Below are 19,812 nucleotides of genomic sequence, written 5' to 3'. Positions count from 1 at the left end.
GAGTCTAAATAATGTTCTTCCCCTGCGACAGCACGTCGTCTTATCAGAGCGCTGAGGTCTGCGAGGATACAGGTCCAGGGACAGCATCAGGAACACCTTCCACCTTCTGCCTCTCAGGAACCCTCTCACCTCAGGACGCCAAGACTAAACATTATTTGTGCTGGTTAGTCAGGCTAGTAGTCTCCGACCAATCAGAGCAGATGGTGTCCTGTAGAAAAGCTCCTGTATCAGTTCTGTTCCCACTCGTTCAGGTTTTACCTTTCATCGATCGCTCACTGTCATTGTACATGTTTCATGAGGTCACTGTACCCTTAAACCTCTGCAGCAGCTGAGTTTGTACCGGTGTTCAGTTCCCCGACAGCGTGAGATCACAAAATGTATTGGAAACATCAGCCATGACTGGAAGCATCTCAGCTTTTCACCGTTCTTTAATACAAAAGGCAACCTTCCAAATAAAACAAGAAATGCAATTTCAAAACATGCATGAACCACAGCTGGTAAAAATGAAAGTCTTTTGGTTCGCTTTACACTTGGGTGTCTGAATATCAAAGCTGACAGCAGTCAGCGCCACTAATACGGACATGCTCAACAGTCACGACCCTGAGTGTCAAAGTGACACGTCTGAACCGCTGGTATGGCGTGCTGAAACATGGCCCGCTGTGAAAGTGCAGCAGTAACACCGTCTACCATTGCTCCCGTACTCCCAAACAACAAGAGGAACATCTCACGGTGCAACATGGCTTCAAAAGGTCAAACAATCCATCCACCTGAGCACAAGGAGGAGATCTGTCTCTTCAGACCAACAGGATGACACAGCTTCAGCAAATCAGTATATCGGCACGTTTAGCAGCAGCAGAATGAGCGAGAAAAGGCTGATTAGCCTCGTGTGAACCACATCAGTCCTGTGTGATCTCTGCAGCTGGTGTGACCTTTATGGCAAACAGGTCCTCTTAAGTCCCAGGTCCTTTAAAATCAAAGAAAACCAGCCTGCTCGGCACTAAACTCTACCAAAACACACAAATGCACCGTCGTTATGCGGACTGTGTGCTGACGAGGTGCATGAGGAGACGGGCCCCCAGCAGGCTCCCATTACAGCAGACAGTCCTGATCAGGTTCTCACTGCAGCAGCAGGTCCTCTATAAATAATCTAAAGACAAACTCACACAGCAGAACTACAGCAGGATACTTCTCTTAACTTTGACATGGCGACTCAAAATATAGACCAATCTCAAATTTGTCTAGAAATTTGGCTGGGTGACATTTTTTGAATACATTTAGACAAAACATTCAAAAGTTTGACTAAAGAAGTCAAAAGAAACACTGAAAATAGAAACTTGAGGAGACACTTAAGTCTAACTTTTACATTCATGGTAAGAAATAAGTAAGTATATATATATATATATATATATAAAATAAGTAAGGCTACATTTTGATGTGCTCACTATCTCAATAGTACACTTGGACAGTGAAAACACTGGCGTATTATCATTTGAGCCTACCTCAGTGTTGTCACTGTCCCCTCCTTCCCCGTCACCTGTCGCTCAGCAGAAAATAACTCAACATTCATGTTCAAAACAGCATCAACTCAAAGCAACTAATGTTTCACCGCCCCTCCTAAACATTGTGCAGGGCGTCATATCAGCATTAGTTAGCCGTTATTCTTTGGAAGAGGAACTAAATGACACCTCGTCCCAATTCTAAATGATGGAACCAATATGGCTGTCTGTCCAGTTTTAAGGCGGTTTATTCCTTTACAGGTGAAGCTTGGTTAAGATGAATGTGTTCCCCCTCCTTTTGTGCATGTTTTCCAGTGATGGGTGGGGTGCAGCAGGAAGCAGCATGGCAGTAAGCTGTACAAGTACAAATGAATACATGCGGAGCCCCCAGAGCTACGAGCCAACAGACGGTTCTCGTCTCCTCTGGAGTCGTGTGCAGCGTCACCATCCCAGAATGAATGAATGAATACTGCTAAAACACAAACTCTCTTTCCCTGTGAATGGGACAGACAGGACAGACAAGGCCAGGTCCCCCAGTGGGGCCCACACTGACCCCGCTCTTCTCACAGTGAAAATGGAAGTCAGTAAAATAAGTCAGCCAGTGGGCCCGACCCCCCCAGACTCGGCCGCTTCCTGGCATGTGGTCGTTCACTCAAGGAGAGAGAAAACAGGATGTCCAGGGTGTGAGAGGAAGGCTCCTCCCTCACCTACTCCTCCTCCTCCTCCTCCTCCTCCTCGTCATCATCCTCATCATGGCAGTGGGTGATCTCCTGTGGAGCCTGAGGAAAGAAGTGGGGGGGCTGGATCTCGCTGATGGAGCGGGTCAGCTGATGCCGTTTGCACTCCATCTCCTTCAGGTCGACGTCGTGGCGGTTCCGTGTGGCCAGTGGCGACTCAGTGTCGATGATGTTAACGTGGGTGTGCTCCACTGTCGACTCATGAGGCATCTGGGGGGGTGGGGGGGGGGACAGTTTTCAAAGTGATGCCATAGAACAAAAACATGAAATTACAGAAACATTAAACGTGGGCCTGAGTGAACCTCACCAGTACGTGTGCAGCTCGGAACAGATAGCTGAAGGGGTAGTAGAGCAAGTTGATGAAGGAGGCGGCGTACAGGTCAGCGTAGCGCATCACTTGGGAGGCAAACAGTGTCTGACGCGATCCGCTGCGAAACAGACTCCCCATCATGCCGTAGCACATGTCCATGTCATGGGTGACTTTCTGGACAAGACACAGAGACATTTTCCTCAACTCTCAGAATTCTGGCAGCCATGGTTTGTCTCTTTTATTTTCAACAGAAGTTTCTCTCTCTCTGTCACACACACGCACACACACACACACACGCACGCGCACACACGCACACACACGCACACACACACACACTCTCCCAAAATAAAAGCCCCTCAGATTGTCACATTAGCTTACCAGGCAGCCACAGACACAAAATTAAAGTCCCACAGATGGCAACAGGAGCTTACTAGAGGGCCCTGGGCAAAGCTGGATTTTCAAAATGTATTTACTGGGGTGCCCAAAGGCAAGGGTGGGATTTCCAAATAAGTAATTCATTTCAGATTTATGTATTTTCAGAAATGCTTAGCATTTTTAAAAAGTATTTTCATGTAGAGAAACAATTGAAATGATACAATGTTATGTTCTTCTTGTCAACTTTTCCAACTTAAAATGCCAGTTTTACATTTCAGTTTCTAGGTTTGCATTTTGTTTCTGCTGTCAGTATTCACATGCGTACTTTAGCAAATGCAACTTTTCTAGCTCTGACAAGTGCAGTGCCTGTTTGGGACATGGCGGTTCACTATGTGCCAATTGCTTAGCTCCCAGTACTGACAAGAACCCTGGTCATTTGATCAACTTCATACTTCACACTGCAATCCCACGGGTCATCAGCGATAAACCCGATAAGTCGACTGGATGAAACACGGGTCCTCTTGAGAAAAGGCTTTTGACTGAAGCAAAAAAATCACCTTCAGTCTATTGCTTTTTCAATTTGACAGAGAATAGAGTTGGTATTGTATTGTTCGGCAATTATTGATACAACTACTCATATCGATACTCCTCACTGTTTTGGTTCTTTACCGTTCTGAATGCCAATTTTGCCATGTTCCCTCCCCTGGGATATTATTTGAAAATGGAAAACTGATAGATGAACACAATTTATTTGTTTATTCAAGTTTTGTTATGGTGAAGTGCATTCGCTGCTCCAGATGTTAGAGTCACTGCCCTGACACCGTGGTGGCTCTCCAGTCACCTCAGCAGCCACATCTTCACCACTTGCACATACAGTTCCACTCAAAATGATTCAAACCCCACTGCAAATTAGGTTCATGTTCAGAATTTACAAACTTTCAGCTGTGTTCAATGAACAACGCCACTTTTTAAATCAAGTTCAGAGTGGGGACCTTCCAACATGAAGTAGACAAAAGAAAGAAATCTTATGATTTCTCTTCTTTGAATGTTACTCCCGCCCCTGCTTTGTATTTTAATTTTTTTTAACCTACAATGGCCCTAACACACTGACTATGTGACAGCAACATGCACATTTGATAGTGTCCTCCACTCCTGCACTTACTACACCACAACTACCAGTTTAAAACTAGACTCACTTATCTTTACAGGCTGTGAATGTTAAAAGCTCCTCAATGGTAAGAAAAAACGAATACCATCAGGGACAGTGAGAGCTCTTCTGTGTTTAGAGGTATTAGCCATGTAGCAGTCAAGTAGTAGTAATGGAAATATTGGCAATATCAGCAAATGTAAGTTTGACACAATTATTCTTCAAACTGTATATAATAATGTTTACTGGAGACAGGAGAGGAAATGTGTGAGTGGGAGCTTGTACCTTAATCCGTCTCTGCAGTGAGCTGATGTCTGGCCTCTCATTGCTGCTGCTGTCCAGATGCCTAAGGACAAAAATAACAAGTGTACGGTGATCTGTGAAACCAGCTTCATCTGAAATAGAGTTTCAACATCTGCTGTGAGCTACACCAGCTCTGCTAGGCAAGATTAAATAACACACGGCAAATTTTTAAGGGCCTCTTTCTGGGACATCGCACAGCCCATCCTGGCCAGTTTCACACATTAAAGAAAAGTATATCTCTGCTATTACACCAAACTGATGCTGAGAGTAGATGACAGGACCACACCTGTCTGCAGAGCATAGTCACTGCTGCCAGTGGTATGTTGGTCATTCTGTCAGTAAGGGCAAAGACCGAGTACAGTACACAAGTATGTACAGAAACATATAAATAAACCAATGACATACTCAGTATACACGGTACAGTATACAGTATATGCATTTCAATCAGCTTAAGAAAATGAAAGTTTAAGGTGATTTAAGTAGGAACACTGGTTTTACAGAAGTCAAGGCAATTCACTAAACTTTAGGTGAGGAGAACAGGCACCTACTAGCCAATTAAAATACAGGGATCTTTGTGGCCTTGACACAAAAGCACCAGAATCTCTATAAGGTGCATTATGGACACACTACAACACACATGAAATAGTTGCCTTAACGAAGCGGCACTTACTTGTAAAGCTCTGCCAGGAAGCAGTCCAGAGACTGCAGCTCCTCAAATATGGCTGAAAAACAACAACTGGCTTTAGCACATCACACCACAATCACAATGGTTTGTCTTTGACTTTTTGGGACTGTCTGGTTCTCAAAAATGTCAACACGTTGACATGCAGCTCAGACCAGTTGGCCTAGCGCTGATCTGAGATTAAGGGAATTATTTGATTACACCTTGTGAAAGATAGAGCACTGGAAATCAGCAGAAACCTGAAGCTCAGTCACAGTTTGTGTCATCCGTGGTAATGTGTGAATATCTTCTTAGATTACGTAATAAATACCAATGAGCTGTGCTGTGCCTAGTGCTACTTCTACAAGTCTAATAGATTTCTATATGTAGAGCTCTAAAGTTACCTGTGTGTGTGTATATATGTATGTATGAGTGTTAATGTGTCCAGTCTCACAGCTCTTATCAGTCCACACGTGCAGCTCCTGGGCCAGCTCAGGTATCACCAGGAAAGTCCTCCAGCCCTGACGCTTTTTGGATTTGAGAATGTCACCGAAAATATGGTCTCCAATGTAGATGATGTCCTTTCCTTTAGCACCCAGCAAATCACACACGATGTCTGAAGAACCTGGGAGAACAGGGAGGCACTTTCAAAATACACTGTCAGGACCTCTTCAAGCAGTGATCCATGATGGTTTTATATGAAGCAACTACTTTTATATTTCTCTACTGATGTTAACTGCAATTGTAATATAGTCCTGTTTTCCATCTCGGATGCAAACAAACATTGCACTTGTCTCTGTTCAACCACATGAGTGGTGAATCCATTAAAGAGGCTAGAAATCCCAACCTGTTACATTACAAATATCACTTTCCAACATATCTAGGTGGTTGTTTGTGTGAATATTTCAATTCTTCAGTCAATTAATTAATTAGTGAATAATTTAACAAGCTGTGTTAAGAAGGCTCCTTATTTACCTCCAGAATAAACAATACCGTGCTGGAGAGGTCCAGTGTATGTGCCGATCTTCAGCCGACCGGTGATCTGAAAGAAACTAAGACTCAGTCACACCGAGACACTTTTTAATTCATCTCTTTGAAGCAAAAATGTGATTGACCGAACTCTCTCAAGACAGATTAGCTCTACAACATTATTTTGTCCATGCAGGCTTCCACTGAACACACTCACAGTGTCAACCTGTCGCAGCACAGTTCCCTCTCCAAAAAACAGAGGCTTGCGGGCGTCCACCAGGCTAAGGTCAAAGTAGGACTGCCAGGGCCGGTGGGGTGTACCAGGCTGCGCGCACACACACACACACACACACACACACACACACACTTTATGATTTCAATGTCTTCTGACACCTCATCTCATTCACCATTAAAGAAAAATGACATCTGATGTTTTTTAGTCTTCTCTCTTGAACACTCTTTCATCATACCACGACGAACAGCAAGACATCATGGTGCAATGCAAATGTGTTGAGATGCCTGACAATACAAATATCATGAAATCACGAGTGTTACCTTTGGGCCGTGAGGAAAGTCAAACAGGTACGTCATAATTTTCTGTAAAAAGATGGAGAGTGGGGAGAGAGCTGGTATTGTCACTTCGTTAGGCAGCTTACAGCACCACCATTCAAGCAACTGTGAAACTCTACAGACAATATAGAGATAAAACAAGACAATGGCTTCTGGTTTGCCTTAAGTCTGTCCTGTCTGACTGGAAACGTTCTTCTCACCTCTGTGTATTTGTAATCACTGTTGGTGGCCAGAAACACTTTGGCTACTTCATTCATGCGACTGAGGAGGAGAGGAAGCTTCGGCTTGTTGGAGGAAAAACAGAAATTACATTGATAACTCAGAAAGTAATACAGCAATTGTATTATTTTACGGAGTAATACAGTATTTTGTCAGCCCAGATTTAGTCCAGATTGGTATGTAGCTGGTGTATATTTATAAGCAGACCTCGTTATGCTGCTTTACTTACATCCTTTACCACATACTTTTCCAGGTTTTCAACCGTTTTTTCTTTTAAGGACCCCTGTGAAGAGAAACATAGCAGTGGATTGACGGCTGCAAATGAACGGACTGCAGGAGATGGCCTATGCCTGCCTAGAAAAGGAAATTATTCTACCTTGAAATGAACCCAGTCCACGCCGTCTCGTACGTCCTGGAACATGCTCTTGTAGGACATGAAAAGGTCTCCGTCTTTGAAGCCAGTCTCACAACTACAGAGATGGATAAAATATGTCAACACTGAAGTCTGCACAAAGAGCGTTTTAATCATCATGGGATATTGAAATTCCACTGAAAGTCTGAACATGATTGTCTTTAAACAAGCTCTTATTAAGCTTCAGTTCCTAGAGACACCCGGTATTTTGTATGCGACAGTGAGTGTGCAGTACCTTGAGTATCTGGAGCAGTTACTGAAGAAATCAACTAGGCAAGCAAAGAGGTACGTTTCTGAGGAAGAAGAAATAAGAGAGCCAGTGAGAGTGACTAAGGTCCTGAATATTGTCATGCATTCAACATGATGAATCAACAATGTAAAGAATTCACAGCCTTTTCAGTGAACAAGACACAAGGGTCATTTTTTTCTCATCCTGCAACACAGGGCTGCACAAGACTTTGTGGTTTGGTTTTTTCTCTAGTTGAGGCATTTCTGCTTTTCTGTAATCCCTTTTAGTTTACAGGAAATCCATAATTTTCTTCCTAACATTTTTCACAGGGCAACTGATTTCCTAAGTGGTATTAGAGTCAAACTAAAATATGAGTTAGCAGAAATAAATGATCAGATACAGAAACAAAAAATGCAAAGAACATGTTGAAGTGAAAACATTTACTTCGAACATGGTCCAAAGATGTTAAATGACACATTTAAACAAAATTAAACAAAAAACATCCGAAAATCCAAAAAAGACAATTATATCACAGAAACATCAAAACAAAGACAAATAACAATGTTATTGCAAATTTCATTATAAATCTGACTCCCTCTTCTGTAGTGAAGTCCTAACCTCACTTGTGTAAGCCCTTCACATATTTAAAGACTTGATCTGTAGGAAAGTTGTTTCACAACATGGCATCAGGCTAAAAAAAACGAACTTCTCACTACATTCCTTACAAGAGTACGAGGCAGAACACGCATATTCAAAATGACACAAGAAGTTTCTCAACTGAAAACTTATAGAGCCTTGCTCTGCAAAACAGGATCTTGAACTTCCTGGCACACTTAGGTAACATTTTAGCCGCAATAGGTTCACAACAGAGTGACTGCTTCAATATTATTCCTAAATATGAGAAGCATGTCTGGAATACAACTTCCACTCCATGACAAGAAACTCTCAATGTATTTGTTCTTGACAGTTTCTTCTTTGTTCCAAAAAGGATCGACTCCGTTTTACCCAAATGGACTGAAAGCTTGTTATCTACGAGCCTCATCAATCTCACTGGCAGCATTTCGAGAAACCAGTAACACAGAGTCATCAGCATGTACAGCAGGAGTTTGCATTTCACAGCGTTGCATTTATATACATATAAAATAAAAGGATCTAAAATAGAGCCTTGAGGCACTCCACATATCATGAGGTTCGTATTAACCCCTTCAACATCACAGACTTGAGTTCTTCTTGTGAGGTAAGAGGTGCACCATTTTATAACAAGATGTCTAAAACCCATGTACTGAAACTCTGTCAACAGTCATTGCGTCAAAGGCTTTTTTGCAAATCAAGCAAGATCATGCCAACATACTTTTGTCTAACAAAGTCAAACAGATGAATAAGACAGGTTTCAGTAGAGTTAGCCTACTGAAGTGCATACAACACATTTTGTATACTCCTCAACCTGCTGATACTGGTCTATCATTTCCAACCTCTGATTTAGTATTCTGCATAAAAAGGGGAACAACCCTAGCCCTTTTCAGCTTGCATGGGAATTTAGCCCATGTGAGTAATAACAGTAGAAAAAGAAATTATATTGGCTCTATCCCTCTAGAATCTAAGCTAGTTGCTTTAATTGTGGGTAATGTAGATAGACGCATCCTATCTATAATTCACAAATGATGGGCTGTATCTCCCTGAGCCACGAGGTAGTTTAGCAACCAAAAGCAGCAGCGATGGTGGTAAAAATCTTATTAAAATGGAACAGCAACCTTTCATTTATTTACACACAGTTTCATCGTCAATGACTAGTCAAATATTTCCAGATTTTGTTTTGGACTTTCCTGTGGAGCCCATTTCATTAAGTACTTTCCAGAAATGTTTGGCCTGATGTGAATTTTCTGCAATAGCATCCACATAAAATTGGGACTGCATCTTATGTCTGGCTAAATTTCTTTACCTTTTAATATCTTTCTATCTGTTTAATATATTTATCTTCACCTTCAACATAATTTGCTACTTCTGTCTTTCAAATGACTAAATTAATTACTTTCCATTTTCTTTTTGAAATCTATTATTCAATTGATTTAACGATGCACTGATTATTCAAATTAATTATTATAATCATGAATTCAAAAAGTAAAAAATTATGCCTGAAGCCTGATGGTAAAAATTGCTAATCTTGCTCAGCTAATTCACCATGAATACCTTAAATATCATATGTAGTTGATTTATATATGTTATTAGTTTAATACTCAGTCTCAGTTATTACTGCTAAGATGAATACCAGTTGTGGTCCAGTTGTTTCTTTTATCTTACCAGGTAGGTTGAAGAGTGTGTTGAGGATGTAAAAGCGGTCTGTGTCTCCACGTTGAATGAATTTGTTGGGGTACATTTCTCTAATGTCAGGTCTGTGCAGAGGGAGCACAGAAGGTCAAATCAGGACATGAGTTATACTACACATCGAATACATTATTTGCATTACAATGCATTCCTATTAGCTCCCTCTGCAGCAGAAGTGTCCATCTTACAAGCCAGGGATGTGCCCATTAAGATGCTGCTCTACAGAACTAACAGTGCTCAAACATTTATTCAGCAAGTTTAAATTTAAAACTTGAAAACTTTCATTTAAACCTGATTTAACTGCCTGTTGCTTGTAATCACTTTGGTGATTCTCTGACATCTGATCTATCATCCTTTATTCATGACCAACTAACGACATTCCCATCTGCCTCTGCTATACTTTATGCTTGGTGCTGTTTAGTCGATGTTGGCATGCTAATGTACTAAACTAAGGCAGTGAACATGCTTAACATCAGCATGGTAACACTGTCACACAGAGTGTGTTGGCAAGCTGACGTTCGCATATAGTTTGAAGTACAGCCTCACAGTGCCACCAGCATGGCTGACTGAAGAATACTGTTATGGGTGCAATGGAGGAGGGATCTAACAATCTGGCTGACTGCCTTGTTTTTTTAGAGATGTGGTGGACTACATTGACCTCACCCCCTCAAGAAGTTGAATCCGTGCACACACACCAGGATGTTCCCATAGGTGTCCACTTTAAGCAGATTGCCATATATTGTGTCAAACACCAGACCTCTGAAAAGAACGGAGAAGGTGAGTTAACACAGAATGTCAGAGACAGAGAGCAGCACAGAAGAGTGAGAAAATGTTGGTGGTCTTCAAATATCAAGTCAATATTCAAATAGGTCCAAAAAAGGAAGAGCTTTGTGAACCAGCCTGGTGGGGAAGGAGGGGTCGTAGACAAAGTTAAGCAGCTCTTGGGGATATCCAATGGACACCAGGCGCTCCACTGTCAAGTCGAAGCCCAGCGACTCGTACTCTGGAGACTTATACACTAGACAGACAGACATTTGCACAACACACACATAAATACAAAGGCAGAGCCAAAAAACACTGATCCAACAAGAAAGCTGTACGGAGAGTTTATCTGACCTCCCCATGCAGTATTGTTGGCCATATGAATATATGTATCAGATGTGTCAAAGCTGCCCACAACCACATGACCAGTGAAAATAGTTCTGAAACATTAAAAAGATTTGATTTACTGATGATGAGTACTGGAACATATCGGTACCAGTAATATAGCCCTAATTCTAACAGTCCAACTCACCGAGAAATCGGTATGAGATTGAGGCTCGGTTGTTATAAGTGGTTAAGATCTGCAGTATTTCTATGCACAAAATAATTATTGGTTGTTTAAATTGGCTGTCCAGTTTTACCATTTACACTGAACTGTATCAGTGTGACTGAGTGAGATTGATTGTCCACATGTACGTGGTGTAGGCTTTAGCCACCACAGTTTTATGTATTTAACAACCAAGGGTCAAACTGCACTTACCTGCCAGAGTGTAATCCATATCAAAACCAAAACACTTGATCTTCTCCATGGCCAAGCTTCGGTTGACAAACACTCTGGAGAACAAAGTATGGCCAATCAATGCATGAAGCTTTCAGCTCTAAATCGATGCTGCACTGCTTAGATGTCCTACAACACACTTGTATGTCACAGTGAACAGTAGACAAATTAGTCTTGTGTTTAAAAGGATCAGGGCTACACTGAACAATACTTGTGGTTTTAATGTATGGAGACATCCTATGAGGGAACTACCATGTGTTACTTTAATCAGATTTGACAAGCACAACATCAACATACATGCACTGGTTATTTATACAGTGATCAGTGCACCTGAAATGAATCCTCTTAGCCCTACTGTTAGCCCTCCGGTGCCCTCCAAATGGTAAGCTCATGTGATTTCTGGTGATTGCATGTTTGACAGATGTACTTTTAAGATTTTTTTTTTCTTATGGCTCTGACACACCACACCGACATCACAGAACCAGCGGTGATGAAGGCCAATTGTTGCATCACCTCACGTCACCTGCGTCTGGTCCAAAAAGCTGCACTTGAGCCAGCCAACTAGCATGTGCGCTCGGTGTCCGTGAGAGGAAGTGACTCTCCATACCAGCAGGTGGAGGCAGTCTGTGCTCATCATTCAAAAAGGAAACACAGTGGACCAGGGACGGGGATATACAAAAGGAAAACAAACACCACTCTCTCTCATCACAGGCGCTTTTCACTTCTGTTTCTCCTCTGGCGGTGCTGACCGTCGGCCTGGTGTGTCAGGGCCTTTTTACTGAATCGAGCGTCTAAGGATAGAGGGTATTGTACGCTATATAGATTACAAAGGGGCCTGAGGCAGATTGTGAAATCTGGCTATATGAATAAAACTGACTTGACTTTACAGATGCATTAAACATTTGTGTTAGTTGTTAACATTATTAGAGTCCACGAAATGTAAGAAATTAAACTGAAAGTGACATCAAGGCATCCGTTCTGCAAAGTGTGTCCCATCTGTGAATTAAACCTGAAGTTGTCTTTTGTGCTAAAGCCATAAGAGAACACATCGTGTCTGAAGAGTACAATGTGTCCTCCCACAGTCAGTGCGATGCGTCTGTCTCTTAAGACACCAAAATAACGTGATAACATCAGTATCTTCTAATTTAGGAAGTGCACACCCAGCTGCCAGTTTATTAGGTACAGCTAGCTAAAGCTAATGCAGTTTAACATCACAGTCCTGCTGTAAATCCTCCCTTCACTGATTAGGTATCAATAGGGTAGACTAAATACTACATTATAGGATAGCATTATTAAGTTTAATTAGCCCCTCTTGAAAACACTTTCTACAACAATTGAACATCATAACCTTCATCGCAGGACTATTGAATTAATTTGCATTAGTTTTAGTCAGGTGGAATTATCTACAAACTGAGCACACAATCAAACAACAAACATGACTGAAAATCTGACCAAGCATTTGATTCCAGATCCTAGTGCTTGAAATGGGGGGGAGACACATTATCAATTCGTCTGCAAATCAGTTTCTCCATTAGTCATTTGGTCTTTTTTTTTTTTGTCCCACACACAGTCCAAAACACAAAGACATAGAGTTCACAGTGATATAGAACAGAGCTGGAATCAGAGAATGTCTGGCGCTGTTGTTTTATTCAGCTTTAAATTGTTTCTGCTGGTTGACTCACCTAGAAATCATTGAATTGTTTCAGCTCTATGCTTGACGTTGTGAGACTTTGTTCTACAGTTTGCCGCCCAGCAGTGACTCACATCAAGAGCACAACTCTCACTGTGAGCACCTTACAAAAGACAGACTGGCGCACAAATGTTTTCCTCCTTCTAGCTTCTCCTACGTCGCTGACTGCTTATGTGAGGAAATACAGATTATACAACGTGAGCATATAATCTGTGGCTCAGACTGCACACTGGCCTTGATTTTCAATTCAGATGGTGTGAGAGAGATCATCAGATTGACCAGAGAAGATGAGGGCTAAAGGAAAGATGCAGGAAAGAGAGAAATGCAACAGGAGGAGCTAACACCAAGAAATCACAAATGACCAGCAGCTGCTGTCTCTCACAGGGAGAGACCAGACTCACAGTCAGTGTCAGTATGGATGGAGTTCCATGAGAGTTGGATGGAGAATCAATTCACATCATGGACATTAAAACGGAGGAGTCATTTAGTCAGTAGTCGCAGTTTGGTTCAACAACAAAAGGATGGCATACCTCATTGCAGGATGGTTTTGAGCCAGATCCCTTGGAAAGCTTTGTAATAGAGAATACATGTCGTATTACCACTGAACCCATGGCCACTGGGCTCACTACTGATCACTCTACTGTCTTCATCAGGAAGTAATCTAGATTCTATTACAGCTCAGAACCCTGTTGTGTCCCAACATCAGCAATAAGACCTGCCCCAAATACCCGCTGTCTATAGAAGTCTCACACATGCAGAAGGGAACATTGACACATCAGATATTTCAGTGCATTTTTATCAAGAGACTGTCGGTCTTGGGGTAAAATGTGTGCCTTTATTTTTAAGTAAAGTAAGCATTCATACATTAGAATTTAAACTCAACTTGCTTTTAAAGCATCAGCAGTCTGCAACGAAGTGCTAACATCAGCTTTTAAGCCAATGTGGACACTTGGTCCGAACATCTATAGTTCCACGATAACCGGGCACAGTCCAGGATGTGGTTGAAAGCTCCGGAGCAAGCCAGCAAGTGGACCTTGAGTGGACACTATGCAGGGCTGAGTATTGACTGAAAGTGCTTATTACAGTTATTGTGACTTATTATGTTTTAGTTCCAAAAACACAAAGCTGTGACATGTTGTCTTAACACAAGCAGCTGTACAAGAACTTAGCCTAACAAGATTTGGACCAGACATTTGATGTGAGCTTTTGATACTTGGCGATATAGACACATAACAGTTCCATGCATAACCCCACTATCATGCTCAAAGTACAGATCCTTTTCTCAGCAGATTCTCGATCAAACCAAAGATTAAAAGCCAAAGTCATCAGTCGTAGTGGTAGTACGATGCTGATAGCATGCTTTGACATGGAATTACTTTAAACTCGTTGTTTCCCATTATTGGACAGAATTATCAGTCCAAGCCTGTGAAAACAACTGTTGTAGCTGTCCTGTTCTATAGGTTTCAGTCAGACACCGACTTCCTGGTCCTGCTTCCTGTTGCAGTGGAGTAAACCTTCCGGTATGAGCACACAGCTGACTGCACAGACAGCCCGACAATAGAACCCCTGAAAGCTGCACATTGTCACACATCAACTTCCTCAGTCCCGACACCTATAAATACCTAGGCTTTAGGAGTCAGGTGATACAGAGTGTTGATCTGATTCTGGTGTTTAATTAATAAGCTGTATGCCTCACTGTGAGGCAACATCAGGCTCACAAATAAGTGCATGGTTAGACATTGTTACTGACTTACTATCAAAATAACAAATAACAATTTAGCATATTGGTTAAAACTCTTCCAAATAATGAGGGAATCACAGTTCAAGTGGAAACCTTGTACGTTAAATGGCAGCGTTATGGTCTTCTTCAGGCAGGCAGGTTCACAGTCAGTGATGCTAAACGCACAACAAGCTAATCCTGAGGAGTGAGGTGGTGGTTCTGTTTAGAGGTCTGATCACAGGGAGTCTACCTGTCGATGCATGACGCCGTACACGCTCATAGATGTAAACATAGAACTGAATCAAATAGATCAGCCTCATCGTCACTGATCCTTGATCTAGCTATCTGAGTCAGTATTGGCCCAAAGTGTGATAGCAGTATGGATATTGATGCATCCCTAGCCACGTAAGTCCTTCAAAATCAAAAATGCACCATAGCATCACAGTAAGCAGCTACAGATACACGGTGTGCTCACAGAACAGACCTCTGGTTTTTCTTTTCACTGCCATGGCAGCTTTAGTGAGGACAACCCGTCATGTTTTAGAAATAATTTTTGGATTGTGTGACTAGTCGGTAGCATCAGTGAAATTATTCCTGGTTCCATGTGTCCAATAACTATGGCGTGGTCAACTGACCAAACGCAGACATTGTCAGTTTGGTACTAAATGGACGGTGTAGGTTAAAGCTCGTCAGTTAGCGCCTCCATTGTTCCCGTGTGTTTAGGTTATGTTGAAGATGAAGCTTCACGCAGCATTGCTATGACGACCAGCTAAGAGGGCTGCCTACACTGTCAGGGTGCCATCTGCGGTGGAAAAGCAAATCCAGAAAAGTACCAGTGACAATAGAGAGCGGAGCTGAGGCCAGGGACGAAAACTATGCATCAGATATGGTGTTTTGGTGCACTGATTTTACCTTGTATGATTTGTAACTTTTTATAGGGAATATTAACTGATATCTCACTGAACTGCATCAAGCACACCGCTGACAGGCCAACATGTTGTTTTATGACAGCCAGAATAAAAGAACATTGTTCTGTTTTTGTCTCTAAGGACAGAGGCAGCCGTAGCTGTAATGGGTTTATGGCAGACAAACTTCAGCTCAGCTATGATCCTGCTAACTGTCAATCAGCTTGCAATTTAGTAGGTTAACAAAGTTTATTCATAAAATCCCTGGTTCAAGTGCCACCAACCAATCAAGATTCCTCATTGATCCATGACTAAAGCCTGAGCCTCAGAGCCTTTCTTCTAAACATCAAGCACTTCTTAAAAGGAGCACTAAGTGCAGGAAGCATCTACAATAAGTATATCTTCAAGCTGCTGAAACATGTGTGAACTTGTTTTTATCAAAGGTCATTAATCTGTAGCCCTTCTGATGCAGTAATATCCAATACTAAACAATACCTACACACAGCCACATAGCCGCAGCTTTTATGTCATGAACATGTTCATGTTCATGTTCAAGACTTTAGCCGTTTGTTTTTTGCAGTCTGACTAACACGTACCTGTGGTGAGCTTCACGTCGATACTTCTTCATGGCCACGCCGTCCATGTTGGCCGGTAGGTCGGCATAGTTCTGCAGATGGTCACTCCACGATGTTGTCATCTTGAACTGTTAAAACTGTTTCTGCCTATCAAAGCCAGACACACAGACACAGTCAGTCAGCTTGTGTGGCTGTTACTGTGTTAAATAGTGACACAGACTAGTGACACAGACCCTGGGGCTGGTTTAGAGACAGAGAGAAAGTCACGTTTCTCTTCCTCCTCAACCCTCAGCGGTTTCAGACCAGAAAAAACAAACTGTCAGCGCTGGCCTCCAAGGAAATCTTGAAAGAGCTTTCACTGAAACTGAAACGTGCTGCTGCACTGCACAACCATGCCATTGACCTCTATTTAAAGATCTTTCTTTAAATAGAGGTTGTACATGTCATGGTTGTGCAGTACAGCACAAGGAGGATGGGCATCAAATGATGAGCAGCTTTGGTAAGTTTGATCAATTTTTCTATGTCTTTACTAGCTGGGTTTAGCGAGGTATGCTGAGTTTTCAGTGTCACTAAGGTGGCTCTCCTTTAAGCTGGCTGGATCACCATGGTAACAGATGCTGCAAACTTAAGCAGGTCTGGAGGAGGTTCTATTTGGCCTTAAATCTGCTGTTAAAGAGAACCGCCCTCTTTTCTCTGATGCTGTTCTCCCTGAGAAGAAGATATGCAAACATGTTGAGCTGTACGTTAGCCACCAAAGGTGTGCAGTAACACCAGTGCAAGCAGTAGCATGGTGTTGTCATGGGAACCTACAGGCCTACAGGACAGAGGCAGACCTGAACGCAGTCTCTTTACTTTCCACTTATTCTGCTGCATTCCTCTCTCATCTTTTTTTCTTCTTCTTCACTGCTCTCCATTATAACGACCTGTTCCTCCACTCAAGGAGGCAGCAGGCCACCAACCACTCCTGTTTTTCTTTCCAGTCTTTATTGTGAAGACATTCAGTCATTTCGTGCGGAAGAAAAGTCACATGACGTGTCAAACCTCCGTTTTATGAGAGCGATCAGAGGGTTTGAAGCAGAGAGCCTGATTTAACAGACAGCTGATCACTTTGGCGATACCCGTTATCTCTGATTCTGAGTTTAGGGTTTATCGACTTAGCTCACACTAAGAAGGCCTGGCTGTGTTGAACTGTAACACACCCCTCTGGCCTGACACTAGCTGGCTATTCTTCTTCTTCTTCTTATTGCCCTCTTTACTTTGGTGCTGCTGATGTGGATGATGTTAGTTTAGTTAGAGAGTTTGTTCTCTTTCTTTGGTGGGGACATAGATTTGGACAGTGCATGTCCATTTGCTCCATCCATTTGTGTGTAGTGCTTCGACCATGATGGTGTCAGGCACTGGAACTCTCGTGGGTGTTGAGCCTCATGTTAAATCACCGTATTCCCCTTGTTAGAAGATACTGGCACTGTGGTTATGTGGTTATGTGGTGAGGCTGTTCTGAGGTGGAAATACACAGCTGCCACTGGTCTGTGTTTTGGCCAGGACCTTATCACCATGTCACAGCCAGGAGGCCGGCTAGATAATCACACTGAGGTCTGCTGACACACTGATTTACAGGGTCACTCAGGCGGTCAGCTGTCACCTCTGACCTCAAAGTTACACCTAACTAACCCTAAAAGTTAACTTGTGGTCCCCTGATGGACGCAGTCCTCTTCCACCAAAAACAGCCAGAAAACTACGGTTTGATCTGACTGGTTAGCAGAATATACTCGGTGTCACTGAGGGGCTCTAACAGCATTCACAACCATCATCTCTTATCAGTCAAAGGGACACAGCACACAAATGACACATCTGGACACAGTTTGTCACCATGTTGGTGCTTCTTCCAAACGGGAACAGGAGGGTCGAGGTGCGGCTAAAGTTAGGTCGGTGTCCCGTAACAGGAGTGGGACATCATACCGCGGCAGCTAGCATGGGCTAACATGAACGGACATGGGCTACCATGACCGGACATAGGCTACCATGACCGGACATGGGCTACCATGACCTGACATGGGCTACCATAAACGGACATGGGCTACCATAAACGGACATGGGCTACCCTGAGCTCCCAGGCTGGTGCCCTTCACCGGGACCGCACAGCTAGCTGAAGTTAGCTAGCTGCACTTGATGAGCCGTTAGAGAGGAGCACATCAGGGAGTCACTGCTCTCAGCTTCAGCTAAAACACCTTCAGGACTTTGCTCTCAAACAAGACAGGCACGACGACAGCTGCACTCACTGCGTTTAATGTGTCGTCTTCCTCCTCCTCCTCTTCTTCTTCTTCTTCTTCTTCCTCCTTCTTCGCCTTCTTGCTCGGGGTTTTAGGGCAGTCAGCATCCTCACCGTGACATTACCGCCTCCCTCTGGACTCATCCACTGACTCCCTACTTGCTGTGGATGGAGTGTAGGTGTCTTCACTCTTTCATTTAGACAAACCTGACAACCTGAAGTGATGTTTGTTCATTGAATAACTCTTCTAGGGTTGAACTGGGGTTTATGAAGCAGGTCCTGGTGGTTACTGGCTGCGTCTTACCACCATAATCCTGAGTCATTACTATTTTTGGTTGATCTCCCCTGTTCATTAATATGAGCTTCTTCTGCTCATTTCCACCTTCAAACTGGGAATCACAAGTGTTGTATCTCTGTCAGTCATTTGATCCATCAGGCCCCCTGTTCACCAAGTCAGTCAGTGGGTTCCTTGCTGTGCTTCATCAGATGCACCTCTGCACACAATCCTTCTCATACCCAGAAAGGTTTGGCAAGATCAGCCTTGGTCTGATGAAGGCTGGGTGCACTTTCTCTTTTCTGCTCTAATACACTCAAACAGACAAACAAAAACAAAAACCCTCCCACCAAAAGACTTTCGGTAAGTTATATTCATAGAATTTCAGTTCATTTCCCTGAGTTTCTTCCTTGTGAAGAACACAACTTTTGTTTTTTTCCATTCAACATTTTGATCTCCTTTTCCTCTCCCACATTTCAGCTCGATTGATTGCATCTTGTATTTCCTTTATATACGTTTTACATTTCTCCCTATTTTCCATGAACAGTGATCTTTCCACATCCATTGCAGTATTTGCAGATATATCATATCCACTTTGTTAAAAAATATCAACAAGTCTTTCATCCCTCCTTCCATAAAAGTCTCAACATGGTGAAACATGTCTCATTGCTCCCATTTTTGGGCCAATCCCAGTTGACATTGGGTGAAATGTGGGGTATCTCAGCCCATTCCTCATGGGTAATATCCTCCAGCTCTCTAATATTCTTGGGTTTGCGTGCTGCAATCTCCTTCTTCAAATCCTGCTACAGATCTTCTATGGGATTCAAGTCAAGGTGACTGTGACGGCCACTCTAGTATCTTCCAGGACTTTCTTCTGCAGCCAAGCCTCGGAGGACTTTGAGCTATGTTTGGGATCACTGTCCTGTTGGAAGGTCCAATGACGTCCAAGCTTCAGCTTCCTCACAGACGGCCTGAGGTTTTATCCTAAGATTTCCTGATACTTGATTGAATCCATGTTGCCGTCCAAACACTGCAGGTTTCCAGTGCCAGAAGAAGCAAAGCAGCCCCAGATCACCACCAAGCCACCGC

The 19,812-nt window shown here is 42.8% G+C and overlaps 1 protein-coding gene across 1 annotated transcript; it reads right to left on the bottom strand.

Annotated features, from left to right (window-relative positions):
- Nucleotides 1-400: 400 nt before the first annotated feature.
- Nucleotides 401-16,367, bottom strand: nt5c2a (5'-nucleotidase, cytosolic IIa). The gene is made up of 17 exons (XM_070841048.1): nt 16,202-16,367; nt 11,273-11,346; nt 10,651-10,768; nt 10,414-10,509; nt 9,727-9,818; nt 7,435-7,492; nt 7,164-7,257; nt 7,017-7,070; nt 6,769-6,852; nt 6,554-6,595; nt 6,216-6,323; nt 6,005-6,071; nt 5,484-5,654; nt 5,039-5,090; nt 4,351-4,411; nt 2,541-2,717; nt 401-2,443 (listed from the first exon to the last, which is right to left on the bottom strand). Exons 1-17 carry the CDS (start codon nt 16,300-16,302, stop codon nt 2,204-2,206), a joined length of 1,689 nt encoding a protein of 562 aa, XP_070697149.1. The 5' UTR covers nt 16,303-16,367; the 3' UTR covers nt 401-2,203.
- Nucleotides 16,368-19,812: the final 3,445 nt, after the last annotated feature.

Source organism: Pempheris klunzingeri, chromosome 12, assembly GCF_042242105.1.
Source record: "Pempheris klunzingeri isolate RE-2024b chromosome 12, fPemKlu1.hap1, whole genome shotgun sequence".
In the NCBI taxonomy this organism is placed as follows: Eukaryota; Metazoa; Chordata; class Actinopteri; order Acropomatiformes; family Pempheridae; genus Pempheris; species Pempheris klunzingeri.
The sequence above is the reverse complement of the archived record's forward strand: the minus strand, read 5'-3'. Positions and strand labels throughout refer to the sequence as shown.